Consider the following 14,041-nt stretch of genomic DNA (forward strand, 5'->3'; position numbering starts at 1 on the left):
GCAATGGCAAGCGTTCGGATCCATTTGAAATGAACCGCAACGGTGGAGCCGCCGTCGGCGAGGCCAGCACCAGACACATCAAACGACCGCTCGTTGATAATGCTGGCACTCTCCAGGTAACTCTTGTTCAGGAGGGGGGTGACTTGGAGTGTGTTTCAAATCAGTTGGTTAGTTAGCGTGTGTGTGCTTGCATGTCGTTCATCAAGTGCATGCGTGTACGTGTAGGCTGATCGAGTCTAGAGGTAAAGTCGTTGGCGGTTAAGAAGTACGTGGCTCACGAGCGCATGAAACCAGGTCGTCCAGGCTGCCATGCGTACGTGCGCGTGAAGCTCGCAAGGTGGGTGCATGGGCGTTGCGTTGCCGTAGGTATAAACTGGCCGCGTAGACTCGTGTTTTAGAGCGAGTCGTGTGTTTGAATAATAGAAGCCAGATACAGGCGTTCGTCGCGGCAAGTTATTGTTCATGTACTCGTGATCGTCCGTCGATCCTTAGTTCCAACAAGCTCGGCCGCGTGGCGGGTGAAGGGGTTCAGCAGGCGGACGACATAGGGGGTGGCCCTGTCGAGGAGGACCAGGAGGCCCTCGGCGGTGGGGCCGAGCTCCGGGAGGTCCACGTATCTACAACGGCCGGTGGAGATATTCATGAAACCACGGCGGAACGAAGAGCCGCCACCGCCGCCGCCTCCTTTCGTCCTGAGCATGACCCAGTGCCGCGGGTGGAAGCGGCGGTCCAGGACGCCGTACGCTCGAGGGTCCAGGACGCCGTACCACGGACGGCAAACTGCGCGGAAGCAGACATAGTCGGCAACATCGTCGCCGAGGAGGCGGTCGGCAATCAACCCCGTGGGCCCATCCCTGAGATTCGCCCAGTCTCTCCTGGAGAGGAAGGAAGGAGGAATCAGGTCGGGTGCTTCCTGACGCACCGCACGCCGGGTCGAACTCGACTCTGGAGGGCGTCGTCGAGGGCGTGCCCATGGTGTGCTGGCCCTTCTTCACCGATGGACCAGCAGATCAACAGCCGGATGGTGGGGAGCGCGTGGAGGACGGGCCTCGACATGAAGGACTGTGCGACGGGGCCGTCGTGCAGAGGACGCTGATGGAGGCGATGGAGTCCGTGGTGATCAAGGTCTCGGCGCCGGCGTTGGCGTAGCAGGTGAGGCGGGATGTCGCCGGTGGGGGCTCGTCGGCGGTGGAACTTGAGCGGCTCGTCAGATTCATTGAGGAGCTCAGCACAGCCGAGCCATTACTGATGAGTAGGATGAATGGAGAGTAGCACCATGTGCACAGCGAATCCATTCAGAATTGGTTGTTGTTAATTTTTTATTCTTTTTATTTATTTTCTAGGGCTCCTCAGAGTCCCGGGCACTGAATGAATTGTAGTCCCTGTTAGCACTGGCAAGGGTTGTCGTGAGATTGTGCCATCTGCCATTGTGTTGTTGCTATTAGTTTCAACACTGTGTACACAAAAACTCTTGAATTTTTCTTCGGAAGTACCAATTCTCAAGTGAGTTGTTGCAGAAGATCACAATTCAAGATTCAAGGGATATATATTCAGAGCAGAAGATCACAATTCAAGATTCAAGGGATGCATTCAGACTTCTGGGCTACCAGCCTACCACGCTTTCTTTTGACGGTCCTTGCAGTTTATGTACTAATGTACTATATACAGAACTATGGGTCTATGGCACTTGTATCAAATCAAGAGCACCATGCCCTAAAACTGGCCCTCTTGAATAACGCCCACCACTATTTATTCTTCAAATTCACAAATGCACGGCAAAAGTTGATATCACCGAAATCCTGACGAACAATTGTTTTTAAACTCAGCTGTGCCGAAATAGCATAGCCAACCAAACAAGCTGTTAGTCTGTCACATTTCCGGCGAATACACCTTTATCAAACACAGGGGAAGAGTCTCATTTCCATCAAAGGAACAAATCAAATAACGTCATACACGATCACAAGTATTTCTGCTTGATTTGTCACAAAATCTGATATATCGGACAAGATAGTAGCAATATCAGCTAAATATATTACACTAAGTTTGGTTGCGAGAACTGACTTGATTGATCACAAGCAAGCATCAAAATAAAAATAAAAAAACAGAGATACTACCAGATTACTTTTTTCTTGCGAAAAATACTACCAGATTACTCTCTGCACAAAGTGGTGACAAACGCTATGAAGACTAGCAGCAACTCAAACATATCTTGAGATAATTGGGAAGCAAAAACATAAGAAAGCGCTCAGACGAATCAAGCAGTCCATGATGTCTTCAAGAACATACGTTTACAAATATGTAATCATATACAACCATACATATAAATCACCAAAAGGGGAAGGTTTTACACCAACCGTATGCTGACAGTTTAGTTTTGCCGATAACACACGGTCACTTGGGACTTGCACGATTCATGAACTAATCAAACAAAAACAGCGACTACTCATGAACGAACAAGCAATGCATCACTAATTCACTATCAAATCCAGCGCAGAATCACCCAGCAGCTACTAGCTAGTATCCGAAGGTCAAGCCCGGACCGGAAGCTCCATCTCCGGAAAGAGGCTGCGGATGAGGCGCAGGCTCTTCCCTGCCGTGGTTGGCCTCGGCATCTCCTTCGTAGTCGCGGCGACAGTAGCGGTGGGCGGAGGCAGGGACGGCGGTGGAGTTGTCAGAGACGGAGACGGATCGATCACCCTGACCTGGTGCGGAGCGACGTGGACGGTGCTCTTGGGATCGCCGCGTGGCAAGTTGGCGTCGTAGACAACCTCGTAGCCTCCGTCGGTGGACGACGACACGATCGTGGCTTTGAGGCAGAGCACGAGAACCTGCCCCGTCTTCAGCTTCGCAGTCCTCGTGCGGACACGAACCACCGTCCCAGGCTTCAGCTGTGCGGGGATGCAGGGAGTAGCTCGGAACGCAGACCAGGCGGAGGAGGGGTCGGACCGAAGCGGCGGCGGCGGCGGAGAGGCGGGGTTGCAGCGCGACGAAGAGCCAGGCCGGGGCTGTGGTGACGCGTCGGTGACGGTGGAAACTCGGGAATGGGAGATCGTCGACGATAGTACCTCCTGGCACGGTGGACGAGGGCATGGACCCCGGACGGAGTCGATCGAGCCGTGACGCGACGGTGGAGACGCGGACGGCTTCTTGGCGACCGACCTCGTGGGCGCCAAGGGCTTGGACCTCCTGCGCTGGAGCTCGCGTCGGATGCTCCGCATGCCTGCGGAAGAGGAGCGTGGAGGAAGGTACATCACCATGGCGGGGGAGAGCTGTGGATCGATTGGATCGACGAGAAGCAGAGAAGCTGGGAGGATTGCGGAAGACGACGGCGGGTGAGCAGGGAAGCTGGGTGGATTGCGGAAGACGACGGCGAGCGAGCAGAGGAATTACGCGCGAGGAGAAGGGAAGGGGAGGGCGTTGGATTTAAGCAGCTGGGCTGGATCTCAGATCTGGCCCAGCCACGCGCTTTCGAGTCCGACCCAAAGTTGGATGGATGGGCCAGTTGTCGTGAGGGCAAGTCGAAATCGAGGCCGGATTTTTTTTTTCTCCACATGCGTTCGGCTTTCTCGGTTGGGGTCCCATCTGCCGGATTTTGGTGTTTATTTTTAGCATTTCATCATTTGCTAAAACAGATTTGACTAAAACATTTTTGCAGCAATATTTGCGACAACAGATTAGACCTACAACAGAAGCATCAATCCATTTGCGGCAAAGTAATACAGTAATCCACAAATGCAGCAATATGCATTCGGCTTATTCGCTCGTATCTGGCTTATAATCCACGGCTGCCTTATAAGCTAATTCAGCCGAAATGAACAGGCTGATGGTTGATAGGATTTACTGATTGCAGTAGCAGCACAGTTCGATTTGATCGATCACAAGCAAATATCAGATATATCAATTTATTGAATCTCTCGGTAACAGCTCACCACCTGATAAATTCCCAACACCACACCCACACTTCCAATGGTCTAATGCAAAATGTTATTATATAGTATAGGATTGGCATTAGCAGCTGATTCGCATATTGGGCCGGCGCCGGATGGCTTCCAGCCGTTGGGCTTGATCGCTTGGAGATCCATCTGGGCATCTGGCTCGGTGGCTATATTGAACCAAGCTGTTCTTCTTAACAAAACTAGTATAATGCTCGTGCTAATGCCACGACGTTATTTCATGGATACACATGAAAACTTGAATTGTATATATACACTGGCACTATTGATGAAACTTGAAATTTATATATACACATTAATCCTAAATTTAAATATACACATTATAATCATATGAACAGCTCTACGCTTCCTCTGATTCTGAATCTAATAGTGAAGATGTCACTGAGCGCCTTGCCACTGTTGATGAAACTTGATAATGACAACCTTGCAATGAAGACTGCCTCAAGTTGCTCAGCAGAACAACCTCCACTTTCAGTAAAAGTACAAAACAATGCATCTGTGGTGCTGACCATAGCGAGCATTCCTATATTTCCTGATATTTCCTGATGAGAAACCTGATTTGTAGCATGAGAACTTAGTAATTAGTATAGTATTCAAGGCGATCCATTGTATATGCTAGCCTCCCTGTACAAGGTGTAAAAGATTCAGGGAAAAATCCTTGGTCAAAAGTTTTAACCTAAACTTCTTCCTTTAATTATAAAATATAGAATCACTAACTCAATTGATCTGTAATATAAAGATTGAGTCAACAAGAAAAATCAGCAATTCCCATAAGCAACCAATTTATCTATCTGACCGATTAATTAATCCTCCTCTTTTGTTAACTACCGATCTCCTGCATACACACTATCAACTTAGTCACCCACTATACTACCAGTTCTCTTTCATCAGGTGTTCAAGCCAGAATATGCTATGAAATGCACTGTCTTCAAATCACTGAGTTTTGTCACGATGCTTCAAAGTTCTGATTATCTGCCTCAGGAACTGCTTTTCACCACGGTATCTGTTCAAACAGGGCACAGCAGAATGATTATCACAAGTAAAAAAAATTGAGCAAATGCATATTTATGCAGTGATCTGGTGCTTACATCTCAAATGACGCGATGCTCAGGCACATGATGCCAACCGCTATGTGAATGGGAACAGTCTGCTTGAACCTCGTTCTGTTCAAGAAAACCCTCTCAGAGAAAACAGTGGTCAGACCAGAAATGAGTAAAATGCCCCAACCTGCTGGCACACAGCGCCGGAAAGAGAATGAGCCCTGTAAACAATATCATCAGGTATTACATTCCATTTAAGAACAGAACCTGGGAGATCCCGATGTGAAATATAAACAAAATTATACCTTGAAATAATCTTTTATAAACATTGCAGAATACGTTATTCGTAGCAACATATCTTTACAGACAGTCAAGGCACAAATCAAGTTATGCAGGGAAAAAATGCAATCAAGAAATTTAGAATCGTAGACTGGACAGTGGTTAATCAAAGGATACTAATGGAATTTGCAGCAATTAACCCAACAGCTCCAGAAGATTTAATAAGAACAACATTTAGAATGATGTAAATCACCGAGAACAGAAGCAACATATCATTTGACTGCTTAAGCTGGTTTTCATTTGCAACAGCATGAAGAAAAGCTTCAGAAGTGCCTGAAATTACAAATGAACATAATCAGCATAGTTCCATCTGTACTGGAACCACTTACTAGCATTCATGATAATCTATGTTAAGATAAGATTACCCAGTACCCAACTATACAAATGCATAACATAAGCCAAGTTAAACATTTGTAACAGCAACTATGCAACCTAGTAATTGCTATCATATCGAACAGGGACCAAATAGGTCATTAAACTGCTGCCTGTCTACTGTGCTATATGCATCAAAACTGATAAAAAATTTAACAACATAAGTAGAGGCAACTATAAACTGTTAGGCCAAAGTAGAAAAGAAATATACATTAACTAACTAACTTTATGAAAAATATAGTACAATCATGAAATAATCACAAAGTGGATGTAATGAATACAAACCATTCATCGCTAAACTGATGATATATAAACAATAGTAACGAAGAATAACTGGAGCCTCTCCATCACTGTGTCTTTCCCCATAGAGTAGTTTTAGAAGGGTATATGAATAACTGGGACCAAATGAAATGATCACCAAACCTGCACAGTTAGAGAATGACTATATTCAGTGATTGTGAAGTTCTTGAATGAACAAGGACAAGGAAGTTGATAGCAAATAAAAGTTATTCTTAAGAAGAACGCAAGCAATCCAATTGACTGATTCTTAAACAATAAGCTGTGTGAGTAGATTGATGCTGGAATACAAGCCTAACAGTGTCAAAAAAATGTACCTATTAGCATAATAAGCTTTAGAGCCCCAAGCAGAGAGTCTTCAATATTGGATATATTTCGGGGACTCTCTCCTGTTGATAAATGTCATACAGGTAAATATAAATTAAAAGATATAATGACAGTACAGTATCCCAGTAGTTTTTGTTAATATTAAATAGATGCTTAGTAGGCAAAAAAAAAATATAGGGCCTTCTCCAGATATAATAGCCCATACCAATAATGTGAGTGCAAAGTTCAATCAGGCCAAAAGCTTGAGGTAAAACAATAGTCAGCTCAAAGTTCAAGTATACAAGAAACAACCTGCCAATCGGGCAAAGGTGGCATATGAACTCTCCTCAAATGGCAAGAACACTATCCTAACAACCAGACTACCTGCAGAAATGAAATGAAATGAATACATATATTAATTTCATCTACTACAATACTAGCAGACAAAAGTAACTGAAAAAAGATTCTTCTTATGCTTACCTAATTTATCCACAATACCATAGGCAGCCTGGTTGTACGGAGTATCAAATGACACAAGAACAAATTTCTCTCCTTCTTGAAGTATCAACTTCCTGAAAGCCTGGCCTGTAAACAACATGCACATGTGCAATAACTGTTTATCGTAGTCCATCAGGTTTGATAACCTGACAATAGGCATATTTGGCATCGATAATCAAATGGAACTGAACTTAGTGAGAAATCAAACGTAATAATACAAAATACAAAAAATATACAAAAACAATTTGACAACTAACCTTAACGGAAAAAGATCTGAAGGTTTAGTATCAGTAAACATAAGAAAATATGACCAATACCCAAAGAAAATGAAGGCCCCATAGACAACCTGGGACAGAGAAACTAGAACCAGCTTGTTCTGCAAGAAAATAAATTGTTATTTTAGTCCTGTATTCATCAATAAAAACAATAAGAAAAGAATAATTATTTTTCTAAGATGAGCTTAAAGTAGTTCATAACATGAGTAAAATTTTAAGCTAAAAGAACAAGAGTAAATTAGGCAATTAACTACAATAGAGATTCAATAAAGTAAATGGCTCATGATTATTACCACTTTAATATGTCCTTTTATGAGGATGAAAGTTGTTAAACAACGGAAGAGTGTAGCTGTCGGTTCAACGTACACTCTTATATTATAGTATTTCTTTTTCTGAGAAATAATGTATAATGGTTCTGCCAGTAACTCCAGAATACAAGCAAATCCTGTTATTTGAAAATGAGAAAAAAAATATTAGCTCTTAGCAAATGTAAGTGTCAGAATACAAGGTGTAACAACATGTGACGTGCAAGGGCAAGGGTCTGAGATTTTCATGCAGCTATTTGTGTCATCCCGATCCCAAAGTAGATGCTTAGCTATAAGGACAAATGTGCATATTGATTATTTCCTTTTGGTTTGGAAAGGGAGCTTCGGGTAGACTCATTACAAGTACAAATGAGCAGCTCCCTAGCACAAACAGTTGCCTGGTCCGGTGGTCCCTCCAGACCAAACGGTGCACCATATGCTTAGCTAAATTAGCAAGCTCATGAACTACTCGATTACACTATCTTAACATGACGCATCACACCTCCAGAAGAAGGCACATCAAATTATCAAAGCATTTGTTTCACTGAAAAGAATGTATATCTTCTGTTTGCATGTGCAGAACTGACACCACTGTTGAACAATCTGATTCTAAATGTCAAATCCATTCTGCACTCAGTGGTTGATCCTATTAGTTTGCCGAGTTGACCCAACAATAAACTAATAAGATCATTGGCACAACTGCACAAGATAATTAATCCTCAAAGGAATATCGAGTATCAACTATCGTGTTCAGTATGAATGAACATAGAGAAGTGGAAAGAACAGCCTGTAAGATAAAGTTAGTGCATGCAAGATGGCATACCGATGATCAATACAGCTTTCGCATAGGGGTCAGATAGCTTCACTTTCTTTAAACTCAACACAAGTATGCTGCCAATAGAAGTAATTAAGATGGACATTGGAATTACCATCCAAGCTACCATTAGTATCGCTTCGTCAGTCAACACATCACTGTAACAAACATATAAAGCCGTCATTTTAAAAGACCATTCCAAGGCAACGAGGATTAGAAAGAACTACAAGCACAGAATAAGGTGTAATTAAATTCATGCAGCACAGAACTGACCAAGTTCAATAGTGTATAGAAACTACCGAGGAGATGGAATGCCCATGTTTGTACAATTTTAAAATCTAGGAACTACGTTTAATCTGCTGCAGCCACAAGTTTTGTAATCCTGGCATCCTGCCATCTTGTGACTGCTTTATCTTAGGTAATGATATAATATGAGATTTACTGCTCTTTGGTTGGAGATGGATATGAGAAGTATGAAGCCAAAATTTTGTGCTCTTCGGTCGGATATTGGGGAATCAGGGAAGAAATAAGTATTAGAATACAATCTTTACCCAATTTTATAGACTGCCTTACTCCTACATAAGTTTGTGTCACAATTGTGAAACTAGCTTTTCCCTTTCTCCTAAGGACAGACTATGGACAGCTCATTTTCCCTGATTTGTTTCTCTCATCTCCCTTTTTCTTCAATCCTAAAAGACCCTAACAAAGAAGATAACCATTTCTCTGAGAATTTTTTTTTCATATTCTCTCCATCCAAAAAGCAGATAAGACATCATACCAAATAGGAGCAACAATCAGGTGGTCATACCAATTTGCTTTCATATTAAGTGGTTTTTTGTGGCAAGTGAAAAATTTTAGTCAATATGGTACATAATTGCAGTACTGTTGCGAAATCACAATACATAGATATGCCTCACACAACAACAACAACATAGCCTTTCAGTCCCAAACAACAACATAGATATGCCTCACAATTGAACATAAATAGATGAGCCTCACAATTGAGCCTAAATTGGTTAGTGAAATGTATATATTTATTTTAATACCTCTGGGAATCATTACGCAAACATGCACGTCGAAACCCCTCCCGGCTTAAAAATAAGATGCAGTTCATAAATAGAGGAAGCTGCAATGCGAATACCTGCCAAATGAACAAGAAATAAATAAGTAAACATTTCTATCATATACTATTAATAAACAGAAACATTCATTAACGTAGAAGTGCCATTGGTTAAGACATCTATATTGCATTTCTATTAAAATATATTAATAAACAGAAGCATACATTTACATGAACTCAAAGTGCCATTGGTTGAAAAAATCTATAAGGACAGGGCATCCTAGGTGTTCTGAATCATTGACATGTTGCTACTGGATTTCATGAAGAGGACAGCATAACTTACCTTAAAACACCCAAGTAAGACATGATAATACCTAAACACTTTAATGGATGCCACACATGGATAGAACCACAAAGTCTCTAACCCTGAACTAGATCATCACAAAAAGCCACAGAATATACGTCTGAGAATGGAATGATACCTAACCACAGAGGCGTGCACAAAATTCTAATTTCTAAGATCCACATGAGAACTACGACAGAGTTGAAACCTGACGCACAAAATTCTACCATCATGCTGTAAAAAAAGTAACTCCAGTGGATTCCACAATGCAAACGCTCGCTTCCGGAGGCAACGGAAATCGTAACCCCATTACACTGCAGTAAAAGAATGAACAAAGCAGAGGAGAGATCCACACCGACACCGCGCCATCGTCCGCGCCGAGCTGGCGCACGAACCAGATGTTGAACACGAACGGGATAACCCTCGAGAGGAACTGCGCCGCTGACACAGACAGAGAAAGCACACCGGGTATTAGATCCCCAAAGCCTCAGCATCCGCCAGTCAATAACCACCGGGAGATCGAGCGATCAAATTAGGTGTGTGGGAGCAGAGCGCGAGGCGCACTAACCAAAGTTGTACTTGAAGACGCCCATCACGGCGGCTCCGGCAGCCGCTGCAGGGGACGCCGCGGCGGCAGCCGCCCCTGCTCCAACGAGAAGTGCCGCATCATCCATCGCGCCGGCTTACTGAGTGGCCCCTCGCCGGCCTGTGTTTCGTGCGGACGGAGGAGTCGGCCCCAGCGGCGGCAGGAAGTCGAGGGCGGCGGCGAGGAGTCCAAGCTGATGCGGCAAAAACAGATCGGGCAGCGGCGCGTGTCAGCTTGGCCTCGGGCTCGCGTCCCTAAAATGCGATCCGGTCTGTTCAATCCTGAGCTTTTGAATTTTTTTTTTAATTTTAACATTTTTTTGAAAACTAATTTTAAATCCGGTCGGATTTTTTAAAAAAAACTAACACTTTTGGTCACGTCTATTGCCCTGGCGTGGCCAAATGCTTGTGGGGCTGACGTGGCGGCGACCGGAATCGCTGACCGCTGACGGGGCAGGGCCTGCCGCGCCACTGATCTTGACGCGGCAGTGCCGCGCCACGGCGTATGATGTGGCAGTACCTGGACGGTTTACCGCCTCCACTGTGCCTCGTGCTTGGAACTGCGCCACTCGCCGCGGCCACTCGTCCATCCACCTATTGCGGCCACTACCGAGGCCTGTGCCGCTAATGAACTTCGCACCGACCACCACCCCGTCACTCCATGGTATCAAACTCTGCGTCGGCGTCGAGCTCTGTGTTGACGAGCCTTTTGCAACCAGATGTTTCACGCGTTTCATATGTATGTTTCATGTGTTTTTCCTTTCAACGGCCGCCCATATTAACCACCGTAATGACTGGTCTTCAGTTCCCCCTTACACGCATCTCATATTAATTATAAGTGAATCAATCGATCACAAGCACTCGTGGACTTGTGGTGTTGCTTCTTAACAACTCATAGGATATATACATACGCACTCATCGTGGAAGTTCATCAGATGCTTTCGACTTCTGGCCTCCTCCTCTCTGTCTATCTTTTCAGCTCCATATAATAGATGGAAATGTAACTATAAAGTTGTGATTCTCAATTGTTATTCGGTGTTCATCTCTTGTGTAGTATTTTGGGATGTCAGGAAAGCTAATCATGACGACAGTGCTGTCGCGACGCATAGAAACGAATATGAAGCAAATAAATGAAGTTCGTGCACAAGTTGACCACATAACATTTTCATTGTTTGACATAAGTTTGACATAACATGACCAAATAACCCCATAAATTTCGGACGTCAATATTTATTTGACCTAACAAACTAAGACCCAGAAGTGTAAGGATCCTTCGGACGCCTCTATCTCTTTGGATTTATTAGCAACACATTGGGAGTGTAGCCAACATTGGTATGGTCGTGTCGACGGTGCGTACGGCCCGTACCCTGCAAGTATATGATACACACGATTACTTATAATTTTTTATGATCGTTAGTTCATGGAGCATACGTATTTAAAGAAACTATCTTTGTTAGTACATATGAGGCTCATTGGGTACCAAGCGGGGCACCACCTAGCTGAGACATGTCAATCTCGTCCTGCGCCCAATCATCCCACTGGTCGTGCTGTCTGCGGAAGCCCGGGGGTTGTCGTCGTCGTCGTCGTCCTCGGTTGCAGGGTCCTTTCCAGCGCTACGATGTGGTGGTGTACGCACCGCGGAAGTGGCACCTGTCATCTGCTGAGAAGAGCCGGCTAGTATCCTCAAAGAGGCTGAAGACGTACCACCCGACCGCGCCGGGAGTGGCGGTTCCTCATAAGGAGTGTCCATGTAGCTCAGCTTTTGAGCCAACTTCCTGCAACTCTTCTTTACCTTCTGCATAAATAGACATTAAAGTTAGTACATTTCCCAAACGCATATACATTGAACAAACATTTTCGAAACGGACAAGTTTATGTTTACCTCCACAAAAGCCGCGAGAACGCCTAGCCCCAGCCCTCTAGACTCGTGAAGCTGAAACGCTGCTTCGTTGGACAGCCTTGACAATTGTGTCGCCTGGGTACAAAAATACGGTTGGATAGTTTTAGTACACATACTTAATGCCAAAAGGATAATAAATTGTACTATTCAAGTATCTTACCACGTATCTTTGAAGCGGGGCTCTCTGTAGCTGTGTGTCATCCCTAGTGGTAACGTCGTACACATCTTCGATGACATCTTCCTCCGAGTCCTCGTCAATCGCCTCCTCAGTGTACGGGAGCTTAATATGTGTTCTCGTAGACCTGTGAAGCCACCGTAGGTACTCGTCGAAGGTGTGTTGGTCGTGTGGAGGACCCACATGGACCGAATGCCGTACCCTGTTTTGCCACAAATGGATGTGCGCGCTGTGTGTCGCGTGTCAATCCTTCATCTTGTATCTCTTCCTACGGTCATACCTGCAATAAAATGATGTTAGTTGTACCTCACACCTCTGAATTATAGCTTTGTTATTAATCGATAACACACTCGTAAAATGATTGGTTGGTGGAGTAAAGCGGTGGTGGGTAGCCTGTCATTCTTCCAAACTGTCTACAGATCCTGATGGGCAAGTAAATTTCGACCACATGGAAGAAAATAAGAGGGACGTCGCAGCGATACTCATCTGACTTGTCCCTAGTGACAGGATTGAGATAGTACTGGAGCTCCGAAGCATCCCAAGGACACCAATGCACCTAAAATTTTATAATTGAGTTAGGTTGTGATATAGTGTACATCGAACAAGACACATGTTTGATAGTAAAGAGAGCGTAACATGATGCTGTGTTAGGACGTCGAGACCATCCGTGTACTTCCTGTACTTGCGCCTCGCATTCCATCTAACTAACTCTGCTTCCGTCCAAATATACAAAGCTGTAGAAAGTGTATCCTGCCCGTTCCATCGCTGCATTGAACACGATAATGAATTAGCCATTAATAATCTCATCATATGTAACTACCTCGAAGAATATAGTGAACCAAAGTACTTACCGGTAAACCATTATTAAGGGGCCTCCCAACGGGTCATCATTCCCAACACCAAACCTGGAGTAGGTAGGAGCAACCCCCAAGGTTCGCATATCCTGAGATGCGACGGCAGGCAACGCATAGCTGTCGATACGTCCATGCCAGGACTGCGCTGCCCCAGCTGTACGCCGCTATGTTCTCACACAGCTGGCATAGTATGTCAAGAAAGATCCAGCTGATGGTGTTGCCCGAGGCGTCTGGAAAGAGGAAATCACCAAGAAAGTGCCAGAGCCACACTCGAGTGAACTTGTCGATCAGAGTCTCCTCAGCCTGTGGGTCCAAGTAATCAAAGCGCTCTGTGATCCAGGACGACGAAACACCGAAAAATTTCCTAAAATTGACCAAAGAAAATAAGACCCGATGGCTGCAGGAAAGCAATGCAAATATTAAATAGGCTTGAATTACTCACTTATTTTTCTTGGAAGCCTCGTCGTCCGGTAGAAAAAAAAGCCAGTAAATTGAGCCACCAGCTTCCTCTAGTGATCGTTGTCAACTATCCCTATCACTGGAAGTCCCCCCAATCGAAGGCCAAAAATAACCTTCACGTCCTACATGGTCAAGATCATCTCGCCATAAGGTAGGTGGAACGTGTAGGTCTCAGGCCTCCACCTATTATAAGAATAGAACGACTGCTAGTTGCCTCAAATTTGTTACAAAAAAGTTTACGTACAAAGAATGCACTCGCACCTGTCTATAGCTGCAGTAAGTAGTGCTGGGTCAAGGGGCGGAAGACCGTGGTTGACAACACGGACAAGCTCGAGAAAGCCGGCACGCCGTATGTACGGCGTGTAACGCTCATCCCACTGGTGCGCCCTGGTGTACGTGTGGGGCCTCAAAGGATGCAAGGCCATCTCTGCGTCATTGTCACTCAAGATGTGTGCTCGGTGCTGGT

At 44.6% G+C, this 14,041-nt stretch overlaps 2 protein-coding genes across 2 annotated transcripts; both read right to left on the reverse strand.

Annotated features, from left to right (window-relative positions):
* Positions 1–2,528: 2,528 nt before the first annotated feature.
* On the reverse strand, positions 2,529–3,218 carry LOC136548944 (uncharacterized). Its single transcript, XM_066540292.1, has one exon. The coding sequence runs from the start codon at positions 3,216–3,218 to the stop codon at positions 2,529–2,531; it is 690 nt and encodes a 229-aa protein (XP_066396389.1).
* Positions 3,219–4,622: 1,404 nt separating this feature from the next.
* Positions 4,623–10,426, reverse strand: LOC136552359 (uncharacterized). The gene is made up of 14 exons (XM_066543903.1): positions 10,171–10,426; positions 9,958–10,043; positions 9,246–9,340; positions 8,209–8,357; positions 7,374–7,525; positions 7,063–7,181; positions 6,788–6,951; positions 6,620–6,691; positions 6,319–6,390; positions 5,990–6,127; positions 5,450–5,605; positions 5,299–5,351; positions 5,042–5,214; positions 4,623–4,956 (listed from the first exon to the last, which is right to left on the reverse strand). The coding sequence occupies exons 1-14, from the start codon at positions 10,274–10,276 to the stop codon at positions 4,887–4,889; spliced, it is 1,605 nt and encodes a 534-aa protein (XP_066400000.1). The 5' UTR covers positions 10,277–10,426; the 3' UTR covers positions 4,623–4,886.
* Between the last annotated feature and the right edge of the window lie 3,615 nt (positions 10,427–14,041).

Source organism: Miscanthus floridulus, chromosome 4 (genome assembly GCF_019320115.1).
Source record: "Miscanthus floridulus cultivar M001 chromosome 4, ASM1932011v1, whole genome shotgun sequence".
Taxonomy (NCBI): Eukaryota; Viridiplantae; Streptophyta; class Magnoliopsida; order Poales; family Poaceae; genus Miscanthus; species Miscanthus floridulus.